Genomic DNA, 27,148 nt, shown 5'->3' with positions numbered 1-27,148 from the left:
TATATTCCATAGAGTATTTTTATTGAGATTTAGATTTGGATTAAGTTATGCCTTCACCATGATCCATGTCTATGTTAAGGTATGCCAGATTGTGCCCATGCCTCCTCACCATGTTGCAGTGGGCAGCAGTTTGACCACGCTGCATGTTTGCTCCGATGGAACCTACATCTACTGGGTTTGGTCACCTGTCAGTCTCAATGAAAAGACCCAGAAAGGCCACTCTGTCTTCATGGATGTCTTTCAGTTAGTGGTAGGACCATGTTATAGAGAAAGCTATGATAAGTGGATTATTTTCCATTTATGCAGTAAAGGCAGTATTTAGCAGTTTGGCAAAAAATTTGTAAAAGCTTGTTCATACGATATATTGCAATCTAATAGATAAATATATATAAAATGATTGTTCTCTTTTTATCAATCAAAATAAAAATATGTTGCATTATGCTGTTCTGGCACTTTATTAAAGTGCTTTATGTTGTTTTCCTTTTATTTGTCACCGATCTGTGTGTTGTAAGAGAATCTTAATTTATGTTTAGAGCTAGTGAGCAATTCAGAATATTCCCATACTGTTATTAATGGCATGAAACATAATTTGTGTTTATCTTTCTCCCAGAATGAATCTGGCCTGTGTGTGGCCAGTGCTGTTCGGGAGCGAGTGATCTTGTCACGGAAAGAGGGGGAGTCATCAAAATGTCTGAATGAGCTGCTGATGAGCCGCATGTCTCGTTTTCGCACCTCTCACTCTGCCACACTTGCTGCCCTCACTGGATCTACCATTACAAATCCTGTGAAAGAGGAGCAAACTGGTAAATTTGCAGACAGTATTGTGCCGATTGTTTTTTGTCCATGATGTCTTGCCAGTTACATAACAACCTGATGAAAGGTTTGGGCTGGAAGTTTAAAGCTTTCATTTTTGTTTTTATACAGTCTGCAATTCAGAAACTGTCAACTGTCCTTTTTTCCACATGTTCCTATTGTGTAGCGCTCATGTCAGTTCCTACAACATTAGAAGGATTTGGCCATTTTTGTCCACACAGGCTGCTCAGATACTTGTTCACTTTCTTGTCATCTCAAGACTGGACTACTGCAATTCACTCCTGGCAGGTCTACCTATGAACGCAATTCATCCTCTTCAAATAACCCAAAATGCAGCTACATTTACATTATATATATATATATATATATATATATATATATATATATATATATATATATATATATATATATATCAATCATTATATATATAATATATATAAAACTTGGAACAGTGTTTTAGGTTCATGGTATCTTAGGGTGCTTTCACACCTGCCTTGTTTATTTCGGTTGAATCGTGCCAGAGTTCAGTTGCTCATTTGGTGCGGTTCGTTTGGGCAGGTGAGAATGCAGCAATCAAACTCTGGTGCGCACCAAAAGCGGACCAAACAAGCGTACCGAGACCTCCTTGAAGAGATGGTCTCGGTACACTTTCAAACAAACTCTGGTACGGTTCGTTTTTGGTGAGAACACGATCCGAGATCGAATAAACCTAATTGCAAAAAGTATTGTGCATTTTGGACTAAACCAGCTGCCGTAGTGGGTCGTTGGCAATATTTTCGGAAGATAAGCATGTCATAGTTTCGCAAAAGTAATGCTCGCCGCCTCCTGAAGTGTCTTTTTTAATTTAATTTAATTTCATTTAAATTAAATTAAATTAAATTAATAGAGCATGTAGTTCAGACCCGATGTTGCAGGTACCTTAATTTGTGAGCGATACTCAGAGACAAGTCACTCGTGGCGCAAAAATTACATTTAATGAATGAGACAAACACAACATAAGACTAACTACACAAACAAACAAAAGAAATAGGGAAAACGAAAATGAAAATAAAATAAACAAAAGAAATTAAAATTGGGGAAAGGGAGGAGGAGACTGGAAAGAAGAAATCAGAGAAAGGAAGGAAAGGAATGGCAAGCTTAAACTCAAAAATTAATCACACCCTAACTGGGAAATCGTCACAGAAACTTAAATTCACCTTATGATTCAATGAAAGATTCCTACTTAAAATTACGCATCTAAATTGATTGGTAGAGGAAATGGTTACTTGCATTGGCTTACTGAACAAGAGTCCGGATGCAACAGAGAAATCTCTGAAAAGTCAGTTAGGGTGGGGTCAGACGTTCTTCCAAGTTCTCCTGAAGATCAGAGCAGTTGTCGTTCTTGGAAGTGAAGCTTGCTGGAACTTCTTTGAAGGAAGATGGAGTCGTCTTCAAGCTGTTCCGAAAGTCTGACCACGGATTAGTGGTGTTTGTGACAATTTAAAGGTCGCGAACTCCACCCATCTTTGGGGAGATGACCAGTACTTCGGTCAAGGTTTTGGAGGGAAAAACTCCCTTTGTTTCAGGTGTCTGTGGCCGTGGTTTAGCTATCAAACTTTTAGATGACTTTAAAGTTTGATCCAGGGTGTATTAGGACGGTATAGCACCTTTCATGCTCAAATAAAATACACCAGTGTTTGAAAAAACGAGTAAACGATCATTTTTGTGGTCATTTGGATACTAAACATGAAGGGTAATGACGGTATAAAGGCAGCGGTACATTACATACACAGATCAGTAATCGAAGGGTAACTGATGTTAATACGATATTGTGTTCTTATAAAGGCAAAGAAACAAAAATGAAACATAAAACAAGATGCACTTTCATTAGGGAAGTAAAAAGAAAACGATAGCTTTGTATACATTCTGACATCAGACCTTAAAGGGGCATACAGCATTAGAACAGGTATACATTAACATGCCATGATCAGTAATTAGAGTGTAACGGATGTTAAATACAATGTTGTTGTCTGACGCATGAATAAAATACACCCTTGTCAGGATAGTAAGGAGCAAATAATTTTAAGTCAGGCAAGCCTTAAAAGAAGAACACATTACAAAAAGGGTTATAAGAATGAGAACCTTAGAGTACTTTATCTTTGGGTTTTATTAGAAAAAGGAATGTCTCATTGTGTTGTGTGTGAATTTGAGTTCAATCAGAGAAGCTGCATGGGGTTATCTGGTCTTTGTGTAGGCTCCAGTCATTCTGGAGCCAGGTGTGTGTGTAAAACTGGGTTGCTCATCAGTTAATTGAGGAGTAGATGTTGAAATTTAGGGTGCTTGGGACATGAAATCTAAAATGACCTGTACCAGACGCTACAGCTGTATACAAGCGATGTAGTAGATTACAACCATGAACATAATTGCGGTGCGCAGTCGTCTCTCCATGGTGTACTGTATGCTGTATTTTCCTGTATTTTCCTCTTTTTGTTTACTTCCGGAGTTTCGTTGAAATTTCCTGCACGTTTATTCTGACCAATCGAGAAGCAGTTTAGGAAATACGCTCAAAGACATGTGGCCAATGAGTGATGTGGATGTTATCACATGACTGCATTTTGGTTCGTTTCAACTGGTGCGGAACAGAACGATCAGTGTGGTGTGAAAAGGAACCAAAACTGCTAAAAATATACAATGTATAATTTTTTGCTTTTGGTCCGGACCAAATGAACCGAACTATAGGTGTGAAAGCACCCTTAAGTCCTTAACCAGAGTTAAAGTATTCAACGTTAGAGACTTAAAAGCACTTTTGGATAAGGGCGTAAAAACATGGCACACATATTTTTTGTATATTCTGTTTCGGTTTGGAAAGTATTTAGACCTCTTTTTGTACATTTAATTGTGTTATAGATTTCATTTAAAATGGATTAAACTGACATTTTAACTATTGCCATTTGCACATAATAACCTATATTCATTCATTCATCTTCTACCGCTTATCCGAACTTCTCGGGTAACAGGGAGCCTGTGCCTATCTCAGGCGCCATTGGGCATCGAGGCAGGATACACCCTGGACGGAGTGCCAACCCATCACAGGGCACACACACACTCTCATTCACTCACACACACACACACACACTACGGACAATTTTCCAGAGATGCCAATCAACCTACCATGCATGTCTTTGGACCGGGGGAGGAAACCGGAGTACCCGGAGGAAACCCCCGAGGCACGGGGAGACCATGCAAACTCCACACACACAAGGCGGAGGTGGGAATCGAACCCCCGACCCTGGAGGTGTGAGGCGAATGTGCTAACCACTAAGCCACCGTGTCCCCCTAATGACAACAAAATTAATTCAGACTCTTTTTTAAAGGCCATCCAAACTGAGCTTAGTTTTATTATGTTTGCTTTGATTATATTGAGATATGTCTAGAACTTGACTGGATTCCAACTTTAGAAAATTCAATTGATTTAGACATTTACAAGGCACTCACCTGTGTGAAAGGTCTCATAATTCACAATGCATTTCAGACTAAAAGTCAAGCCATAAAGTTCCAGGAACTCTCATACAGTAGACCAATGGGATCAAATTGTATCAAGGTGTAGATCTGGGCAAGGATATAAGACGATTTCTAAAGTTTCCAATGATCCCAAGTGGCTTTGGCAGACATCTTAAACCATAGAGTGGCATCACTCAAGGAAGTTAAAACTTGTAAAGCAGGTACAATGTTGTCTTGGTATAGTTTTTCTGTAAAGTGGAAAATTGTGAAACACTGACACAGGCTGAGCTTATGAGGTTCCTCCAGAAATAATGGGAGAAACTGTCTAAATCCAAGTGTGCAAATCTACTTTTTATTAATGACATACAGATAATGTTATACCCACTGCATTTCAGTTTACTTTTATCAATATGTTCTACTCGTACCCCATCTGAAATACAATGACCGCCCTAAGCCGTACTCTGGAACATATTCCACATAAGTGGAAGAACTGGAGTGGCCTTCATAGAGCCTGAACACCTTTGGAAAAAGTTGGATCACCAACCTCATGCCAAGCCTGTTTGCTGTTTGTATTGTTGTAGCTGAATGGACAAATTCTTCCAGCCAGATTCCCAATCTTGTGGAAACCCTTTTATGAATCTAGGCTTTTATAGCGGCAAAAGCCGCACAACCTACAGTAAGACTGACACTAACAGTTTTGCTTTTCACTGGACAACCATTTTTGTCATTTGTACATTGTTCTTAACATAAACTGAGCTAAACTATAGACAACTATATGAAGCAAATTGACAAAGACTGACAATAAAGATAATATATGGTGATAGTGATTAGTTAAAAAATTATTTTTGTAACAATCAATTTTTCACTTTCTTTCTAGTAGTAAATGCTAGCTGTGGTCTGCCTCTTAAGACTTTGAGGAAAACACCCATGTATGTCTGTGGGACCTACCTGGTAATGCTCGCCTCCCCTCCTGGTGTAACTGGAAGTTCTGCAACTCGCTCACTTTTTGGTGGATCCAGTGGCCTTTCCTCACTTAAGAGTAAGACACTTCGGATACTTCAGACCCCAAGCTGATAATTATAATATTTTATAATAACTGCAGTGTGGTGCATGGTGCATAGTGTCCAAAGTGGCAATAGATTTTATATTTTTTCTGTTTCTCACAAGTTCTTGCATCTAATCTGGTGTTTAACTTGAGTGATGGTCAGTTTGTCAGTCGTGTAGACCTGATTGACGCTCCTGGTAGTTCTCTGGGTCGTGGCGCTCAAGTGGCAGGACTAGGTATGTAATCGTTTTATCATGTGTCTATATTTTCGGTGTTTTGCCATATACCCTATTATATCACTTTTTTTCAGTTGTCCAATAGGGCCAAGCCTTAGACTTTTTAAGCAGCTAGAGTTTTTATTTGATTAGGAGCAGAAAACATGAAACATTTTTTCTTGTTAGTATAACTTTCTTGTTTACCATAATGTGAAACTGTGGTCTCACAGTGTTGCTGGTTATATTTTTAATGCACTAGGGGCCTGCTATGATGCTCTTAACAACTTGATCTGGACCTGCTCTAGTGATTATCTGGATCAGTGGTCAAACCCAGGCAACCAAGCTTTTCATCATTTGTGCAAACGGCTTGGGTTTAGCCATGTCATCAAAGAGCCCAAAGGTAAAACCATTAAAAGGCATCTGCACCCCTTTATTAATGAATGAGTTCATCTGTAGTGTGTACATGCATGGATTGCTTATATGTCAGTAAATCACTTTTCTATGACATGAGTAACAAGAGAAACATATAATTATCCTAAATGTCTTTGCATGCTGTAGCATTATCATTTTCCTTCACTGAAACTTAGGGGCTCAAATATCCCTTCTCCAACAAAATTAACTCATTCTTGCATTCAGGTAGGTGGTCAAGAATGTGAATACTACCGAACTACTTGTAGAATGTGGGGCAAATTTGATTATACAGGAACGGTTCTACAAGTTCCTGTATAATCAAATTTGCCCCATCTTCTGCATGTAGTAGAGGTAAGGTGTCCTGCTGTGCAGGATGGCACCCAAATAATAAAATAAAATGGTGAGAGTGTTTGTGATGATAAGATAAATGATTTGGTGCATTTGGCACCTCTTGGATTTTTTTTGATGTAGCGATGACAAATATTTATTGAAAACTCTCATACAGAAATAGAAAGACATAATTCCAAATTGCAAGTGGTCTACTTTAATTTGTATCTACTTACAATAAAAACAAAATGTTGTGACTTTTTTTCTAAATAAAAAAACAAACAGGATGAATGTTCCGCTGTCTCTAGCTCTGTGAATTTCTCGCTCTGTGTGAAGTGTGTTGCAAAAATGAAACAAACTCAACATGTCATTGTTGCATAGACACAAGAAATAGAAATCTTGAAATATCTACTTTTAAATATAGTTTTTAAATGACCAATTTAAAATAAAAACAAAAAAAAAATTCTGTTTATGTAATATGCACAGAAACATTGGGTAAAGTTTATCTGTCTCAGTTCATTAATATGGTAATGATCTGTGTGAACGATTCAAATGTGTTAAATGCCCTCCAATGCCTCCACACTGACATTTCACCATGATAGACCCGTTGGTCTCTCTTAATGCCTATGCCTTACTTACCGGAGATTTGTTCCTATATCTCTGTAAAAGGTACCTTGTTGCAGTGATTGTTGTTATAAATGCTGTTTGAGTTGTAAAAATGAGAGTGACAAGTTAAAGGATTGTATGTGTATTTATCCGCAGAAGACATGGTGGAGATGAATGAAGTAATCAGTCAACTGCTACACCATGTTGGTGCTATGTGCATCCACCAGCAGAACCTGTTGGCTATTAACGGCATCTCACCTCTGACCTCCTTCCTAAACAAACAACAACCAATGGAAGCCTGCCACTTTAGTGCCATCTGTGACATAATGGAAAAGGCCATGGTGAATTCTGACATTTGCATCATCCGCTGCATTCTTGTGGTCTTCCAGGTGCTTCTGAATTCATATTTAATTTTTAATTTCAAATAAAATACAAATGAATGAATATAGTAATTATAGGTTTGTTTAAAATAGCTGGCTTGCTCTATAGAGGCTGATTTATACATGTATTTGTTGTTGTGGTTCAGAGTGTTTGGGACAGAGGAAATGGATGTGAACGCAAAAAAATTGCTTTGCACACACACACACGCACACACACACAAGGCTCTGTGTGCTCCTTTGGCTCTTGCCTTGTTTACTTTGCTTGACAGCCTTTAAATAAATACACAGTGTAGGTAATGTAAACCACACCAGCTCAATTGTTTTCAATGAGAAGTCTGTTCATTAATAACAATGAAACACAGAAGTAGCTTTATTGTTTTTGCTGTATAATTATGTAAATTCAGGTCCTTAGAGAATGCAAATGTTAAGTGCAAGTATGAATACTTTAATAGTGAAGTATTAAAGTATGAATACTTTAATAGTGAAGTATTAAAGTATGAATACTTTAATAGTGAAGTATTAAAGTATGAATACTTTAATAGTGAAGTATAAATCGGCCCTCAGAACAATCCTCCAAATCATGACACTGTGTCCTTAGAACACACTAAATTAGTTAGCTGATTTAACTATGGAATTTCTTTGGTCTTATTTCAGGTGGTGTTTCGGTTCTTTAACCTTCAGTCAGAGCAGAATCGAGAAAGTATAAGACGTTCTGGATTGCTTCTGTGGCAACTACTCATGGCCCCTATTGATCAGATAGGGGAAGAAGTCCAAAGAGAAGTTTGCCTTGCCATCAGGTCAGAAACGTAATGATGTCCTTATTGCAATGTGGTGGGAAATATATCTAAAACATTTTTATGAAATTTATGTGGAAAACATATGATTTGGTTGCTAATTGTTCATTGTAGATGTATGATAGGAGTAGTAGTTTGGAAAAAAAACTATTTCCAAATTCTGTGTATTTGCATGATTTTATGCATTGTGCTGCTGTTACATGATTGGCAAATTGGATAAGTGTATAAATGAGCAGGCGTACAGGTGTCTGTCTATAAAGGTGGATGGTGAGCGTACACCTAGAGACGTTACAAATGGTAGTGTTTTTTCTTATTAGTAAATTCTAACAATATTCACTGAAAAATAAAAAAAGATTTTTTGCTGATAAAGGTGGTAATTTATTGTGGCTTTATGATAATGGTGTTGATGTGAAACAGATGGGGAATCTCAAGTAAAAATGTGAATGCCTGTGCACTACGGGTATTATAAGGAATGCATCACATTATTATTTATAGAGATGCAAAAAATGTGTGTTATGGGAATGTTCAGTTCATATTGTGTTGGGAATCAACATTAATTAAGTTAGCATTTAATGCAATAAAGAGAGAAACTTTTTTCTGTTGTATTCTAATTACGAACTTTATTTTATTTATTTATTTATTTTACTGTTTTCTAGCTTTGGCCTGAATATCTTGTATCAGGGAGAGATGGAGCTGAATGATTTGTTAAAACTGGTCCTCAGTGAAGGTAATCTTGCAGTTTTTAGGTGATATAATCTTAATGTACTACTAACATGTAACTGTAAGCATTTGACCCTGTAAAATTGTTGTAAAATTGTACACACTTCTATTAAAAATACAAGTTTTTATTTGTAAAATTAAGACAATTGATGTCAGACAAAATAAAAACAGTTTAGGAAAAAATAAGCCAAATTTGACACCAGTGGTATCTTTTTGTTAATAACTTGCCAGAAATACCCCGAACCTATCCTTTAAACAGCATGGAAGCTATTGAAAAAAACTATTTTTCTTTAAATGTTTCAGATGCCCTTGCTATGATATTGAATGAATTCTCAGGTACTTTTCGGTTCCTTGCACACCTTTAATTTCTACCTGTAGCTAGTTTCCATTTACAGTCTGATGTACACAGATAATAATTATGATTTAATACTGATTTGTATACATCCTTCAATTGATTGTGCATAGATACATTAAAAAAAAAAAACTTGAAAAGAAAGTAGCAGAGATTCAAGGTAGGTCTTAATGTTAAGTTTATATAAAATTATGTTCACCAATTTAGTTTGTATCTAAGTTGTCACGCATCAGTTTGTGGTTGCAACAGTATTCTGGTGCTCTCTTTACAGCCCTACTCAGATATAAAAATTCTACAAAAAACCTTCACATGCTGCAGGTTTGAAGCACTAGTGTTATATAATTATAAAGTTATATGATTAATGAATTGTATTTGTTTTCATTAAATTTAATCCCTTATAGGAGAGAGAAATAGTGGTTTGTCCCAGTTACGTGATATTATTCTTAACAACCTTGCTGAACAGCTACAGAAGAACCGCTTTGGAAGTGAGGATGATGACCACTACAGGTAAACGCTGCAAGTTTGAAAATAATTCTTACCATTATTTCCATGCCATGAAAATGGTGTTCTTAGACCATGACTAGCTAATCTTGCTTGCTTTTCTGTAGGCTGAATGATGAACTGCTGCATTGCATTCTGAAGACTGTAGTGCGTGAATCTTGCCTTCTCATCACTAAATGCCAAACACTTGACAAAGACGAGTTCCAGAAGCTTCTATCCACTGTGCCTGTATGTCATGTTATAAATGTTTATATATATTAATTTTTCATATTTTAGACTTATTTAATGTAATTGGGATTTGTAAGATTTTGTCATGTATTACATCAAACATACAAAGCTTTATATACTTGATTATAAATTATATATACTTGAAATAATTAACTTAACTTTTCAGCTTTTTTTATTGGATTATGTTCACTTCTGTCTTTTCCTTGTGGCTGAAGTGCCTGTGTGTGCACCTTAGTGTGCGCCTGAGCGTGCGTCTTATTGTGTGCCTGAGTGTGCGCGCCTGAGTGTGCGCGCCTGAGTGTGCGCGCCTGAGTGTGCGCGCCTGAGTGTGCGCGCCTGAGTGTGCGCGCCTGAGTGTGCGCGCCTGTGTTTTTTGAGCCTTTGAGTCTTTAGTTTTATTGCACATATGTCATTGACTTTTTAACATACAAAAGTGACATTTTTTTTGAGTGTGACTTAAAGTACAATATGTAGTTTAACATTGCCTTTAATTAGAGCCTGACCAATACAATGAACAGGTACAGCCAACCAATTTAATGAACGTACCTCGAAAGAAATCTTGTGCAGCATGCTGAATCATTACTGGACTGAATTGGTTGAATGTTCAGATGAATAGATACAGTATCTCACAGAACTGAGTACACCCCACACAATTTTTTGTAAATATTTTATTATATTTTTTATGGGACTCTGAAGAAATGAGTGGGTGTAAGCTTGTATAACAGTGTAAATTTGTTATCCCCTCAAAATAACTCAATACACAGCCATTAATGTCTAAACTGCTGGCAACAAAATTGAGTACACCCCTAATATTGAAAGGCCCAAAGTGTCAATATTTTGTGTGACTACCATTATTTTCTAGCACTGCCTTAACCCTCTTGGGCATGGAGTTCACCAGAGCATCACAGGTTGCCACTGGAGCCACTCTTCACCCCTCAATGACGACATCATGGAGCTGGTGGAAGTTAGAGACTTAGCGCCCCTTCATCCTCCGTTTGAGGATGTCCCACAGATGTTTAATAGGGTTTAGGTCTGGAGACATGCTTGGCCAATCCATCACCTTTACCATCAGCTTCTTTACCAAGGCAGTGGTTGTCTTGTGTTTGTGGTCATAATCATGTTTGAATACTTCCCTGTGGCCCAGTCTCCAAAGAAAGGGGATCATGCTCTGCTTCATGTTGGCATTTATGGTTCCCTCAGTGAACTGTAGCTCCACAGTGCCGGCAGCACTCATGCAGCCCCAGACTATGAAACACCCACCACCATGCTTGACTGTAGGCAAGACACACTTGTCTTTGTACTCCTCACCAGGTTGCTGCCACACACGCTTGACACCATCTGAATCAAATAAGTTTATCTTGGACTCATCAGACCACAGGACATGGTTCCAGTATTCTTGTCTTCAGCAAACTGTCTTGTGCATCATCTTTAGAAGAGGATTCCTTCTACACAAACTCTGGAAATGACGCTGACCACATGCACTTAACTTCTTTGGTCGACCATGGCGAGGCCTGTTCTGAGTGGAATCTGTCCTGTTAAACCACTGTATGGTCTTGGCAACCTTGTTGCAGCTCAGTTTCAGGGTCTTTTTATCTTTTTATAGCCTACGCCATCTTTATGTAGATCTTTTTTCAGATCCTCAGAGTGTTCTTTGTCATGAGGTGCAATGTTCCAGTGACCAGTATGAGAGAGTGAGAGCCATAACACCAAATTTAACACACCTGCTTCCCATTCACACATGAGACCTTATAACACTAATCAGTCACATGACACCGGGGAGAGAAAATGGCTAATTGAGCACAATTTGGACATTTTCACTTAGGGGTGTACTCACTTTTGTAGCCAGTGGTTTAGACATTAATGGCTGTGTGTTTAGTTATTTTGAGAGTACAGAAAATTTACACTTTTATATAAGGTGTACACTGACTACTTTACATTGTAGAACAGTGTCATTTCTTCAGTGTTGTCACATGAAAAGTTATAATAAAATATTTACAAAAATGCGAGGGGTGTACTCACTTCTGTGAGATACTGTACATAAGGCACATAAGTGGCAGGATATCTACAATGTATAGCATTTATGTATCCACAAACCATTTTTAAGATCACAAATGTTTTTGTGTGATTGCAGAGTAGAAAATATGGTCCTGCAGAATTATTGGCACCCTTTGTGTAGTGTTAAAAAAAAAAACACCGTCTGGTGTTAATTAGTTAAATCTAACCTTTAATGTAGGTGTATTTGAAGGAAACATATGTGTATATGCAATAACCCTAGAAATTCTTAAGAACAAAATCCCAATTTGTTATGCTTTTTAGTGGCTTTAACAACCGACAGATGTAAATTACATCGACAGAACCATAATTAGTTTAAAGCAACAATTAAAGTTTAGTACTTTAAAGTTTAAACTTTAATGAACCAATCTGGAAGAGAGGGATTGTTGGAGATGGACACACACCTGCATGATCATGGATTCCACTGAGTATAAGGGAATTTTAAATGGAAATCTGCATGCATCTTTCAAGAAGAAACAAGGGGTTTCTGTTTGGCTCTTTTGGCAGGACTTTTGTGAAAAACATTGAAAATGCTCAATTATGATATTTGACAGATGCCCTTATTATGGGTTAACTGCATCAACAGCTTTACTGGTGCCAGGTTTTGTTTCTGTGGTTCTGTGGTGGTGGTAGCCTGCCGTGTGGCATACTGCTTATCATGCTAACGTGCTGCGGCTTTAACTTATGCTAGATTGTTAACTAGACCAGGGCAGCCTATGTGGGAGTAATGAAAACAAGAGGGGAGATGTTTTCCATTATTATTAAATACTAACATTTTTAAATCTTTCTCCCTTTCAGGGCCTGTTTTTTTCTGTGTGTTGCTGGCATTTTTATTCCTGAGAATTCAGGCTTGTTGCAATCACCACTCTCCAGCTTATGTGCAGTTCCTCAGTTCCTTGCACTTATATTTTTCCTGCTTAGTTTACAAGTGCATTTTGTAATGTCAAAAGACAAAATAGGATGTGTGTTTCTTTTTCACTTCAGGTGGCCTCACCAAGCTTGCACTACATTATGGCTGTTCAGAACCATTTGCTAAGCAATATTGTCCTGATCTGCCCTGATGACAGTGATGACAGTGACAGCTCCCTTCAAGGTGAAACAATGAAGGTACAGGTAAACATCTCCTTTAAATGCCCCTTATTGTTTGTATTTATGTGCATGCCTGTGGAATTGCATGTTAAACATACATGCATGATAAACATACAGTGCTATACGCTATGTTACCAAAATTGTCCATTGCAAAGGTCTTTCTCTACAAAAATACAGCTTGCCATCTCTGAAATATAGCACAGTTCTGGGCTGGCATTTATTTTCACATTGCTTTTTATATACAAACCCAATTCCAAAAAAGTTGGACACTGTACAAATTGTTAATAAAAACAGAATGCAATGATGTGGAAGTTTCAAATGTCAATATTTTATTCAGAATACAACATAGATGATGTATCAAATGTTTAAACTGAGAAAATGTATAATTTTAAGGGGAAAATAAGATGATTTTAAATTTCATGGCATCAACACATCTCAAACAAGGTGCGACAAGGCCATGTTTACCACTGTGTGGCATCCCCTCTTCTTTTTATAACATTTTGCAAATGTCTGGGGACTGAGGAGACAAGTTGCTCAAGTTTAGGAATAGGAATGTTGTCCCATTCTTGTCTAATAAAGGCTTCTAGTTGCTCAACTAGGATCTTACTGTAGGTCTTCTTTGTCACATCTTCCTCTTTACGATGCACTAAATGTTTTCTATGTGTGAAAAATCTGGACTGCAGGCTGGCCATTTCAGTACCCAGATCCTTCTTCTACGCAGCCATGATGATGTACTTGATGCAGTATGTGGTCTGGCATTGTCATGTTGGAAAATGCAAGGTCTTCCCTGAAAGAGACGATGTCTGGATGGGAGCATATGTTATTCTAGAACTTGGATATACCTTTCAGCATTGATGGTGCCTTTCCAGATGTGTAAGCTGCCCATTCCACAGGCACTCATGCAACCCCATACCATCAGAGATGCAGGCTTCTGAACTGAGCACTGATAACAACTTGGGTTGTACTTGTCCTTTTTATTCCGGATGACATGGCATCCCAGTTTTCCAAAAAGAACTTTAAATTTTGATTCGTCTGACCACACAACTTTTTTCCACTTTACCACAGTCCATTTTAAATGAACCTTGGCCCAGAGAAAACGGCTGCGTTTCTGGATCATGCTTAGATATGGCTTCTTTTTTGACCTATAGAGTTTTAGCCGGCAACAGCGAATGGCACAGTGGATTGTGTTCACCTACAATGTTTTCTGGAAGTATTGCTGAGCCCATGTTGTGATTTCCATTACAATAGCATTCCTGTAGTGCCGTCTGAGGGCCCGAAGATCATGGGTATCCAGTATGGTTTTCCGGCCTTGACCCTTACGCACAGGGATTGTTCCAGATTCTCTGAAACTTTGGATGATATTATGCACTTTAGATGATGATAACTTCAAACTCTGCAATTTTTCTCTGAGAAACTCCTTTCTGATATTGCTCCACTATTTTTCGCTACAGCATTGGGGGAATTGGTGATCCTCTGCCCATCTTGACTTCTGAGAGACACTGCCGCACTGAGAGGCTGTTTTTATACCCAATAATGTAGCCAATTGACCTAATAATTTGCAAATTGGTCCTCCAACTGTTCCTTATATGTACATTTAACTTTTCCGGCCTCTTATTGCTACCTGTCCCAACTTTTTTTGGAATGTGGAGCTCTCATGAAATCCAAAATGAGCCAATATTTGGCATGACATTTCAAAATGTCTCACTTTCAACATATGATATACTGTATTATCTATATTCTATTGTGAATAAAATATAGGTTTATGAGATTAATAATAATAATAATACATTTAATTTAAAGGCACCTTTCTGAACACTCAAGGTCACCATACTAAAGAAGAAGAAAAACGAGAAAAAAAAATATATAGTTATAAAATACTTACATAGAAATACAAATTGAACCAACATTACAAATCATGATGTAGAATAAGCTAAACTAAACAGATGAGTTTTAAGCTGAGATTTAAATGATGAAAGAGAATCAATATTACGGAGCTCAGATGGAAGTGAGTTCCAGAGCTGAGGTGCAGAGTAACTGAAAGCTCTGTTCCCCATAGTTACAAGACGGACAGAGGGAACAATGAAATGAGTGGAAGAAGAAGACCTAAGAGTGCGAGTAGGTTTTGGAGTATGAAGATGATGATCATCAGATTTGTAAATTATTGCATTCCTTTTTTATTCACAATTTGTTCAGTGTCCCACCTTTTTTGAATCGGGTTTGTACCTTTAATAAAATAAATAAATAAATAAAAAAAAAAACCTAGCTGAAAAAGGACTGTTACTGTCTCAATGCTTTTTTGCCTTATTTTATTTAAAATACACACTCCACTGTGGGCTTGTATAACACATAATATTTTTTTCTTGTTTCTAATGTTTTTCCATATTGTAAGCATGGTAGGAATGCTGTCATTAGCATGCACATAGACTGTGCTATACTGGCAGTGGATAAAACCATGTGGGTGCTGATGTCCTTTAATATAGATTTGTGTGCCTGTGTGAATTTGTTTATTTTTTTTTCTTTTAGGAACTGCAAACCAGCATCCTGTCCCTGGCCAGCAAGATCCTGGTTGGCTGTGATGAAGTTCTCGAGACTCTTCATCAAGTCACTGCTGCCCTCATCAACAGTGACATTACTGATCAAGAAAGCAGGTCAGCATGAAGAATTTATTAATGTTGACATTTAGTTGATGCTGCCAATAAGCAAATCAGTTTACGCATGCAACCTGAGTGAGACATGCAAGATGTCCCATTCAAGTGACATGTGCATAGAAGAGAAAAAAAATAGTTCATTCCTTCCACAAAGAATTTCCAGTTACATTTATGGCATTTGGCAGATGCCCTTATCTATAGTGACTTAAATAAGGGCTTTAAGTCATTATCAGTAGACAAATCTTTATACTGGGTCAGCTGTTCATGGAATAAGAGTTCTATCAGTCCAAAAACACTGCTTAATGAGCTTGAGAAAGAATACATAGCATTTTAAAAACAATTATACAACCTTAATTCCAGAAATGCTGGGTCATAATTTCATTTTGCATTCATTTTGCCTCAAATTGCCTAAATGAGGTAATATCAAATTTGATGCCTGCTACAGGTCTCAAATAAGGCAAGGAGGAAATAAATGGCACAAAATGCATGAAATTTTGATTCATAAAGATTCATCTAAGAGAACATCTAGCAACTAATTAAGTTAATTGTTATTAGGTCTCTAACATGATTAGCTATAAAAGGGATGTCTTCGAGAGGCAGTCTCTCTCAGGAGTAAAGATGGGAGGAGGCTCTCCTGTCTGTGAAAGATTGCATTAAAAGATTGTGGAATACTTAAAAACAATGTTCCTCAACATCAAAATCAAAGGCTTTGCAAATCTCATCTGCTGTGCATAACATCATCAAAAGATTTAGAGAAACTGGATAAATCTCTGTGTGTAATGGACAAGGCCAAAGACCTTTATTGGATGCCCGTAGTCTTCAGGCCCTCAAACGACACTGCATCTCACTCATCGGCATGATAGCATCAATGACATTACTAAATGTACCCAGGAATACTTCCAGAAACCACTGTCAGTAAACACAATTCGCCATGACATCTGCAGATGCCAACTAAAGCTCTATCATGCAAAAAGGAAACAATTTGTGAACATGGTCCAGAAGTGCTGTTGTGTCATGTGGGCCAACGCTTATTTAAAATGGACTGTTTCAAAGTGGAAAGTGTTCTATAATAAGATGAGTCCAAATGTAGCATTCTTGTTGGAAATCACAGACGCCGTGTCCTCTGGGCTAAAGAGGAGGGAGACCTTCTAGCTTGCCGTCAGCATTCAGTTCAGAACCTAGATCAGGCAAGAATGGGAAATTCCAACACCAAAACTGTAGAAACTCATAACCTATATGCTCAGATGTCTTCAAATGTTATGAAAAGAAGAGGAGACCATGGTAAAAATGCCCCCATCCCAATTATTTTGAGACCTGTAGCAGACCTCAAATTTGAAATGAGCTCATTTAATAGATAAACTCTTCATTTAAACTTTTGTTATGTAATCTATGTTCCATTGTGAATATATTGTCTCATGTGATTTTTAAAGTCTCTTAGTTTTCATTTTATTAAAATTTAAATATCGTTCTAACATTTCCAGAATTCATTTACAAATGGTGTTAGTGATAACAGTGCTAACAGTAGTAATAGTGCTAACAGTGCTATCAGCACTAGCAGTTCTCAGTTCTAACAGTGATAAATGCAGCTTGCATTTGAAGACGTGTTCATAATCTCAAAGCATGCCATGAGGAAGTATTTCAGGCATGCAAAACCAGGATTGTAGCAGACCATATCGTGTCTCAAATCAGGTCCTTCGAGCCTGTGCTTACCAGCTAGCACCGATGTTCAAAGAGATGTTCAGCCTTTCTTAGGAGCAGTCAGTAATCCCCACATACTTCAAACAGATCATTTCTGTCACATAGAATCCCTAGCTGACATCAGTTGTGATATGAAAGGCTAGTTAGAAACATCAATTTTCATTTCCTCACATCCTGGACCCATTACAATTCACATACCATTCGAATAACTTTACCAAAATGCCATTACATCCTACCTGCACAGCCATCTGGACAGCAGGAAGGGAAGTTATGTCTAACATCCAATACCATAAACTCCTCCAAAGTCAAACCTGAGGTCTTGGGTCTTAGCCCATCACTCACCCTCCCTTACCCTCAACACAATAGTCACTTATGGTTGTATCTTGAGTTCTCTACTGTACTTACTGTACACTTATTACTGTGTGGCCAATTCCAGCATTAACACCAAGTTTGCAGGCTGTTTGGTGGGGCTAAGCTGTGACAATGACAAGAAAGCCTACCTTGAGGAGATTAGAAACTATGGAGAACTGGAAGCAGGAGAACAACTTTCTCCTGAACAGAGTTGATAGCAGGAGATGTGTTACCACCCTCTTAAAAAATTTTAAATTCAAAACTTTTCCATTCCCTGAAGGCCAATACATAGAGAAAGATGAGGAGCTTTTTCCTAAAAGCCATTTGGCCCCTCAACTAGGACAACATAGAGAACTAGTGCAAGAACTTGTCTGCATAACCCCCACTACCTCAGCTAGATTTTGCACAGACTATATCGTATATATTGCACTGAAAATTGCACAATTGCACACATTTACAGACAGTAAAACAAACAACAGAATTTAACTGCATGTTGAAAATAAATTACAATTTAATAAATAAAATGTTAATTTTACATTTTTAAGTTTTTTATTTGTAAGTTGTACAGCTTCACTCTGCATTGGCTGTAGGAGCTAGATAATGTGCAAAGACAGACCTGCAAATTGCAATAGTCCAGTGTTAAATTGGCAAAGGACTGAACAAGCCTCTGTGGATAAAATGGATGAATCCCCCTGCCGGAGAAACCTGTTTTTGTCAGTTTGTGAGGTGTGAACAAAATTTGGTTCTTCTTAGTTACCCTAAGGATGCATGCAGTGACAGGTGGTGTGATATGAGAGTCCAGGGAGATTACATCTTGATATACACATACTGTACATCTTTGTGAATGTAGATAGTCTTGCCCATGATCAATGTGTGACCTCAGTAGTTCTGTTGTAGCTGAATGGGCAAAAAAAAGTAGCCAGCCACACACTAAAATCTGTGGTAAGCCTTCTGTGGTAAGTGGAGACTCTTGTAAATCATTATGTGGGATCTGTGTAAAAGCCATGACTTCATAATGAGATGTTCACATGTGGGCATCATGGTCAGTTCTCCACATGCAGAGCTTTTGGCCATATAACATATTCAGAGGTGTTTTCAACACTTTGCTAATATAATCTACATTTGTCACTCTGCACAAACACTATAAACCCAATACAGTATTTTAATGTGTTGTATTTGTCTACAAAATAATTAATTTCAAGGTTATAGCTGTTTTTTTTTTTTTTTGTTTTTTTTTAAACATACATGTTTTTGCATACATATTTACATATTCCCTGATGTTCTAGCAATCAGGTTGCGAAAAAAAAAAGAATGTGTGATTGTATCTAATTTATGTATTACCTGATAACAACTATCTTTAGAACCCTGAACTTGTGGTCTTGAACTGTAACAGGCATTTTTTCCCTTATATCATTTGAAGAATTAGAAGAGCTGGATTTTGTCAAAAACAGTTTTTCTGCTATTCCTCCTACAGCTTATATGCAATCAACAACAAATTTTCTGATCACGATCACAGGTCAAAGCAGAATCAAACAAATCGACTAATGGGGCAAATGCTGCAACAATGCTACCTTGCTGCCCATTTGTTCATCTAATCCTTTCATTCTACAGTGAGAAGTTCAGCATTATCCATATTCAAAACATGCACATTGAGTGATACTACAAATGACTCTTGAATCCCTTTTCCTAAATTTATGGTTTTCTGTGGTTTCTTAGTCATCAATTGTAGCATGTCTGTGAACAGTATGTGCGGCTCACTGAACATTGTGCTTCGCTCAAAATACTGCTGTTTATTTTTTGTTGTCCTTATGTATAATTTAATTTTACTCACACAGAAAAATGCTACTTTTCAGACTAAAAGGTCTAGAGCAGGTGACTAAAGCCACAATGCTAGGCCATTTGTTACCGGTTCTCTTGACCTCTCTCATGCACCCCAATCTGCAAACTCTGTCACTTGCTGATGCTCTTATGCCACAACTTGTCCAGCTCGTCCTCTACACCAGTCAGGTAGGTGTTTGCGTGTGTGTGTGTATGTGTGCACACTTGTGTTTTGTGGTGGTAAATGAACACGTATTAAGAAATGCAGTGTTAAATCAGTGAGACACATTCTTTGTTCTGAATTGTGTCTTATATCTTTGCCTTGCTTTTTCTGTATGTTCAATTAGACTGCATTGCTTCTGAAGACTCAGTCCTCAATATTTGTTGAAGGCTCTCCACTGAGATGTGGCCCATTAAACAACAGTGCTAAGATGGCTTGTAATGATGATAAGTAGGTGTTTACTATTTCCTTTATTTAAATAGATCTAATTAATTTTATCATTTTATTTTTAATCAGTGGGATAAATCTGCATTACAGATATATAAATTATTTTTAAAATACTGTTATGATTAAAAAGTTAACTGGAAAACAGTGTAAAGCACAGTAACACACTTAGACTTTCTTGCAGTTTCCAGATTCTTGATGAAAGGGAAGAGCCAGGATTTCTGACAGGACTTAAGATCCCTGCCCCGTGGGCTGCTGGGAAAACAGTGGAAACAATCCATCCAGTTCGTGACAACTACAAATTTAAAGAGACTGTACATATACCTGGTGCACGTTGTCTTTATTTACGCTTTGATCCTCGTTGCTCGTCACAGTATGACTATGATAAGGTACTCCAGATTTAATCATTCATGATAAAATTTCCTGCTATAATTAGCCGTTTGTCAGTTTACCAATTACAATGACATTTGTAAAGGATGAATAGATGAGAGTATTTTGTACAAATCTCCAACTTCATAATTTCCAGTGAGCATTATTTTTGTGATTCAGATCAAATGTTTCACTGTTTTATAATTTAAGCTTGTGATCTACGCTGGTCCTAACACTAACAGTCGCAAAGTAACTGAGTATGGTGGCAACACACTGGGGTATGGCAGCCGCAGTGTTCTGGGTGCTGGTTGGCCAAAAGATCTTGTGAAGGTGAGAAAGATGATCACACACAGGTTAATATACTATATAAACTTAAAATGAAGGCACATAAATTACCTAATTTATGCACAATTTTTTTGTTGAAGTAGAACAGGCTAAAACAATGCTGAAATTGACACTGTTCATTGAGTATGTTTTCTTCATAAGCTTTCATAAAAATTTAAAACATTGCAAACCAAATCAAGTGAAAGATTCAGTACAGCTACTGTATATGTATTTTTTTGCAAGTTATTTTTCCTTTTATTTTAATTTCTTTTTATTTTTTGTTTCTAGTTTTTTTTTTTTTTTTGCTGGTTATGAATATTTGAAAGGTTATAGAGACATCACACAATTTAAAATTGACCAATCTACAGTGGAAGAGCAGGCATCCCAACAAATCAAGCATCGCGTTATTTCTGTCAGGCCACGTCGTCAAGCGTGCATCAGCTGTTAATCAGCTGTCTACGATGCGGACCAATCCGGTTACGACATCCATATTACCCGACCATTTAAATTCCCATTCATAGAGCCGCTCTAGCACTTCGCTGCTGCCATGATCTAAACTCCCTCCTCCAACCCTGACTCAACCATGCCGGAACCCGTGTTTGTTGTACCAGTTTACGTCATAAATCTCCACATATTTTTCTCTCTCCTTCTCTCTCTAATTATTTAATTATTTATCTATCCATTCATTCATTTATTACTTTCCAAAAACGTGTAAGTGAGCATATTTAATACTATGCATGATTAGTGGTTCTGTTATACGGGGGTCCATTCTATTTTCTGGTCGCTGCTCTCCCCGCTCTGTCCATGCATGCGCATGGACAGGCGCGTGGATTCTTGCCCAGAACAGAACCATACCGCCAACACTAACTGTATGCATATCATCTAATAAATTCTCTTTTGACAAAGTGGTCCTGACAGAAATTTAGTCCAGTGTCAGGTGATTGACAGTTCTGGACATGGCATTTACTGTATATGTTTAATGGTAGCTTGTACTGATACAGTATTTTTAGGCTAGACATAATGTTTAAACTAATTTCACACATAGGTCAAGCAGACCAAACATCTTCATTTAGATGACTAACTTGCTGAAGATTCAAAAATGCTCCAAATCAGTTGTCATTGAAGATGCATTTGAGACATTTCAATTTTGTATATTTTATAATGCAGAAGTGGAATTTAAAAATATGTTGAAAATCACAGCAGCTGAAAAATCCCTATCAAGGGCCAGATAGACAAAAAAAATGTAAACCCCAATTATGGTTTGGCATGATATTCTGATTGTAACCACAATAAATATTAGTTAAATTCACTTAAAAATATAACAAAACTGTCTAGGAACCAATTGCCAGTCCAAGTATAGTTATAGAGAGATAATTTTTTAATAGTACCACTGTGTCCTTATTTTAAATAAATGCACAGGTTATAAAAGGTATTTTTATTTTCATCTTTTTGTAATTTAGTGTAAACAAAATTGGCAAGCAGTTGCCAAGTTACTTGTTATATGAACTCTTCCAAGCTATTGTTTGCTACATCCACGAATGCACTCATCAAATCTTTGTTGTTTCTCAGGTGGATGGCGACACTGTGACATTTTCCTTCGAGATGAGAAGTGGTCGTGAGCACAACACTCCAGACAAGGCAATGTGGGGTTTCTCATGCACTGTCCGAGCACAGGCAAGCACCACTATGTTTCTGAATCTTTATTAGACATGGGTCAGATTTGTGTCAAAAGCAGAAGATAGATGTTGATTTCAGCATTTTACCACTCTGAGTTCCAAGCCTGCATACTCTATAGTGCATTGTGTGGAACAAAGGTTGTCACTATGCTTTGGGGTTTAGAGTGAGTTCTGTGTAATAAGAATATGGTTTGTAGCAACTATGAACTAATTTTTAGCAAGTTTGTGGTGGTTGAATGACTCGTGGCAGCAGCGGTATTTGGTCCATGACTGTGACACTTGTGGTCTAGAGGACAGTATGAAGGTATGGAGCTCATTGTACCCAGTGGATCTAAACTCCTCAAGGTGTTTTGATTGTGATCTTGTCTGTTTTATCATTATTACTGGATAGATGATGGCCTATTGCTGTAATTAAAACCTTTATGGTCCATTATTTTACTGGTACAAAGGTCTAGGCATTTGTTAATTTTGATATTTTTTACCCTTACACATTTTAATGGCACACAATATAATTGGCCATCAGTAAATTTTGGGAAGGGCATCTCTGGGTCTGTATAACCTCTTCACAAAAGCCCATGGACACTATGACACTGTGACACTATGATTAAGTACTTAAGTTCCAACAGATAATGACAGTTTTATCGTATAATATTGTTGTGAAGCTGATGTTTTTAGTTTAGCATAATTTGTATGTGTATTGCTATCCTTGTTGATTATCTCGATGATCCAATTTTTTGTGCTTTGGCCTTGTGTTTTAGGAGTCTTCAGAGGATGTATCTGGTGGTCTGCCTTTTCTGGCTGACCTTGCTTTGGGTCTCTCCGTTCTAGCATGTTCAATGTTGCGCATACTCTACAATGGCCCAGAGATCACACGGGAAGAAGATGCTTGCCATAACCTACTCTGCTCTAAGCTCTTACAGAGGTAGCCTGAACGAATGTGTTGTTGAGTTTTAAATCTCTGTAATTAAATTGTTGTACAGTTGAAGAGATGAAGGTTATTTTTTCTTTATATTCATACCTTATTTGTTCTTAGATGCCAATGGCAAGTAGAAGCCAATGGTGCCATCTCTCCAGCTCTTACTCCCTCTCCATCTCCACTTCCACTTACCATTGATGAGGACCAAGAATTTACATACCCCACTGATGTTCTTATTCCCCCGACAAGCTTCATTCCTGGTGTTTATTGTGATCTACCACGTATACGCCTGCCCCCAGGAATAATGGACCGTTTAAGGGAGCTCTCTGGCAAGGCTCGTCCACAGTTCCGCCCCAGCATCAAGTAAGCACCGGAACAAGACTGGGTGTCTCAGATTATTGTCTTTAAGAGCTCGCTGCTAATGTTAGCATTCATATTGAATTAATAATGCATAATGCATATATGAAATTATTATTCATAAAATATGCCCAGTCGTTTACTGTTGTCTGTTTGGTAGCCTGACAATGTGTTTAAATACATGAGTACCTTTGGTAGTTGTCTCATTGAACATAGTTTCTTAGTAATAAAACCTTTTTAAACTTGAGTTTTGAGTATATTCACATGTAAAATATATTATTGTGTTTAACAAGTTTCTTCTACTACTTCTGCTACTACTGCAACTAGTAACTTCTCCACAGTGCTGAATTTTTAAGTCTGACAGGTAGTTCACAAGTACTTGCATGGTAGTCTGCCCACATAATGTAAGACTCATAATAAAGGGATTTTACTTTTTTTTTTGTGGTGTTCTGTTAAGTGTTCACAAACAAGGTGGGTGTTTAGCATTCTGGTGCTGAGAGAAGGATCCGATTAAGTATGGTGCCAAGTGCCAAGTGAAGCAGAGAGGTCAAGTGAGATGAAGACAGATCACCTTTAGGTTGTTGTTGGCTTCAGTGACAGAAAGCATGACAGTATCCCTGGAATGGCTCATTTTGAAGCCAGATTGCTTGGTTAGGTCAGTTTGATCATTTGATTTATGTTGGTTTGGTTGTTAAGAAGAGCTCCAGCTTTGTGACAGTCAGAGGTAAAACTGCTCCTGTAAGTTTCACACCAGAGCAAAGGACGGACTATATGTGTTTGCTTTAAATGTATTGCTAAATTGATACAAAGATTTAATTCTTTACAAAGTACTGTTTTTATTATGCAATTTTTGATGTTTAATTATTTATGATTTATTTATCTAATTCCTCTGATACTGATAATCTCATGGTAATAAAATCAGTATTACTTTCCTTTCTTTATCCTTTTTTGTCCCTGCAGGAAAATGTGCAGATCTATAGATTATCTGTACATGTCCCACTCTTGATCTTGTTTGCTTTGAATCATTTAACCAAATGATTTTTTTTCTGTGCTTCCTTCTAGAGAGGTGATCCGGCCAGATGTAATAGAGGAAGTAATTGTGTCCTGTGTAATAAAACACTTGGGTCTGATAGACTCACTGCAATCATTAGTGAACCTGCAGTACAGAGAGGAACACAGAGAGGAGTATGAGCTGCTCTGCAAAATCATGGCTGAGACATTCAAGAAGATTAATGCAATGGAGAGACAGCTTCAGGTGTGCAGAAACTATTTGCATGTATAGGGAAACTCAATAGATTAGGGATGCTATGGTAATTTGATTGAAAATAAATTAAAGAAGTACAGAACCTTTTAATGTTCCTGCCGGACTCTATGTGTATACTACTACAATTCACTAAATAATATTTTACATAATTCACTACAATCCATTCAGTTAGACTAAATATAATATGAAAAACACGAACACATTCAGGAATTCACACATGGAACAAACATGTTTTCACAATACTGTATATGATAAGATTTAAATGAAACCGTGCTTTGGGAAAGGATGTTAAATCAGTAGATTTGCTTATAAATATGTTTGAGTAAAAGAAGAGACTCTTTCTAAATTTTTTGCATGTCATATTCTTATTATTCTACTGGTTGTTTTACAGCAACTCTCAAGAATTTTTTTTTTTACCCCGGACCTTTTTGAAAATCAAAATTGTAATGAGTTGATTGCAGTTTGTCAAAATAGCTGATTTAATGTTCAAAGAAAGGGCATGAATGAAATGACGTAGAAAAATTCCAGTAGCCAATCTCAAGTCAAATTGCAAGAATAACTGTTGTAGATTTTGATTTACTTTTATGTTTTTTTTTTATTGTCTATCTTCAAGAGTGTTGCTGAGCTAGAACAAAAATGGCAGAATGAGGTTGAGGAGGCTCATCAGGGCAAACTAGAAAATAACACACCCTTCTTTCATGACTACCACTTTTTTGAGGTAAGGAAAAGATAAACATATCTTGAAACTATTGTGTTATAGCCATAGATTAGAGCCATGTTGTAGTTTTCATGAGTCTTTTTTATTCATTGTGAAGAATCAGTGGTTATCTAGTAATATATTTTTAAAAATGGAATTCTTATTGGAGTTACATGTTTACAAACAGTAGTGCCCCAGCACTGTTGTGTTTTCTTAAAAATTCTCATTCACATCTCTATACATGCAATGTTCCATTTTTGTGCTTTTCACTGAGTTATTATTAAGCCTATTGGTTAAAAATGGGAACTGCATCAAATACTAGAAGAAGTCAACTGGGGTGAGATATCTTCTGCTGAATACAGAGGAGGAAAGATGTGGACAGACAGTTAACAAAAAGTATGAAATTTGGGTTGTCTATAGCATATAATCAAATGGAAAGGAATCTGTGTATTAGTGTCTTATGTACAGACCCATTTCTGTCTTATGTTATGTTGCTAAGATGGGGAGAAGTTGAGTTAGATCATTTCTGTCAAAAACACGTGAAATACGTTTTTCCCCACACATATCTTATTAAACCTGGTTTATGGTAATACCTCAAACCGCTCATAACAAGCTGCTAGAGCTACATATAGAGCTACATATAGAGCTGCTAGATTCTATGTTAAACTGGCTATTAAAGTATTACTTAAATTATTATTAAATATTCTTTAGTAACCTATAACATGTCAAGAGTAAGTCTTATTGTAATTTTGTTTGTGTAATTTTGAGGGTATGTGTTCTTATTGATGTTATTCTGACCCGGCAGAATTTCTGTTTTTGTGTGTGTGTGCATGGTGCTCTGCAGTTTCCTGGCATCCCATCAATGGTGTATTCTAAACTAGCAGCCTACCTTTAAAAGTCTTTGAATACACTTTGACCATGACCTGGTGGTAATGAGGTTACTAAATGTAAAAGTATGTATTGTATCAAATAATTAATATTTGTGTATCTTTACAGAGCAAAATGAAGGAGATTGAACTTTTGTGTTCTCTGAAGGAGGTTTCACTAGACTGGAGTGATGTCGAAAATGCTGTAATTGCATTAAGGTAGAATGTAACTTTTTTTATAAAGTAAATTAAATATTGGTGAATCATCACTCTTTACTCTTGAGATATCTTGATGGCATGAGTCATGCTGGATAAGGTCATGTATATTCTGGCATTTCAAACACTTGGTAGCTGTATGTGTGTGTGTGTGTGTGTGTGTGTGTGTGTGTGTGTGTGTGTGTGTGTGTGTGTGTGTGTGTGTGTGTGTATATAAATATATATATATATATATATATATATATATATATATATATATATATATATATATATATATATATATATATATATATATATAGTACATTTCTAACTAAGCAAAATTAAAAATATACAGATAATTTTTTTCAGGCCATCATGGAATCTGTCCTTTTGTCATTTCACAAAATCTATTTCTTATTTTTCTTCATGCTTTATTTTACTCAGAAGTAGCTGTAGATTGATTTTTAGCAACAAGTTACTCATATTTTGTTTCTTTCCAAATGTTTGTGTC

General features: G+C 37.0%; 1 protein-coding gene across 7 annotated transcripts in view; it reads left to right on the top strand.

Annotated features, from left to right (window-relative positions):
* Nucleotides 1–27,148, top strand: part of LOC113642271 (probable E3 ubiquitin-protein ligase HECTD4) — a 111,453-nt gene that overhangs the window by 16,964 nt on the left and 67,341 nt on the right. For 4 of the 7 annotated variants that reach the window (XM_047818034.1, XM_047818033.1, XM_047818030.1 and 1 more), the window contains 22 exons: nucleotides 80–250; nucleotides 611–803; nucleotides 5,171–5,332; nucleotides 5,461–5,574; nucleotides 5,813–5,953; nucleotides 7,054–7,286; nucleotides 7,932–8,074; nucleotides 8,728–8,798; nucleotides 9,545–9,650; nucleotides 9,752–9,872; nucleotides 12,909–13,037; nucleotides 15,537–15,661; nucleotides 19,564–19,717; nucleotides 19,876–19,979; nucleotides 20,158–20,362; nucleotides 20,553–20,672; nucleotides 22,236–22,340; nucleotides 23,101–23,264; nucleotides 23,376–23,621; nucleotides 24,678–24,870; nucleotides 25,493–25,597; nucleotides 26,573–26,661. In XM_047818034.1, coding sequence (XP_047673990.1) covers nucleotides 80–250; nucleotides 611–803; nucleotides 5,171–5,332; nucleotides 5,461–5,574; nucleotides 5,813–5,953; nucleotides 7,054–7,286; nucleotides 7,932–8,074; nucleotides 8,728–8,798; nucleotides 9,545–9,650; nucleotides 9,752–9,872; nucleotides 12,909–13,037; nucleotides 15,537–15,661; nucleotides 19,564–19,717; nucleotides 19,876–19,979; nucleotides 20,158–20,362; nucleotides 20,553–20,672; nucleotides 22,236–22,340; nucleotides 23,101–23,264; nucleotides 23,376–23,621; nucleotides 24,678–24,870; nucleotides 25,493–25,597; nucleotides 26,573–26,661 — 3,194 coding nt within the window. The remainder of the gene's footprint in view (nucleotides 1–79; nucleotides 251–610; nucleotides 804–5,170; nucleotides 5,333–5,460; nucleotides 5,575–5,812; nucleotides 5,954–7,053; nucleotides 7,287–7,931; nucleotides 8,075–8,727; nucleotides 8,799–9,544; nucleotides 9,651–9,751; nucleotides 9,873–12,908; nucleotides 13,038–15,536; nucleotides 15,662–19,563; nucleotides 19,718–19,875; nucleotides 19,980–20,157; nucleotides 20,363–20,552; nucleotides 20,673–22,235; nucleotides 22,341–23,100; nucleotides 23,265–23,375; nucleotides 23,622–24,677; nucleotides 24,871–25,492; nucleotides 25,598–26,572; nucleotides 26,662–27,148) is intronic. The other 3 variants (XM_047818032.1, XM_027145609.2, XM_047818031.1) reach the window with 3 other exon arrangements.

This window comes from Tachysurus fulvidraco, chromosome 9 (assembly GCF_022655615.1).
Source record: "Tachysurus fulvidraco isolate hzauxx_2018 chromosome 9, HZAU_PFXX_2.0, whole genome shotgun sequence".
In the NCBI taxonomy this organism is placed as follows: domain Eukaryota; kingdom Metazoa; phylum Chordata; class Actinopteri; order Siluriformes; family Bagridae; genus Tachysurus; species Tachysurus fulvidraco.
The sequence above is the reverse complement of the archived record's forward strand: the minus strand, read 5'-3'. Positions and strand labels throughout refer to the sequence as shown.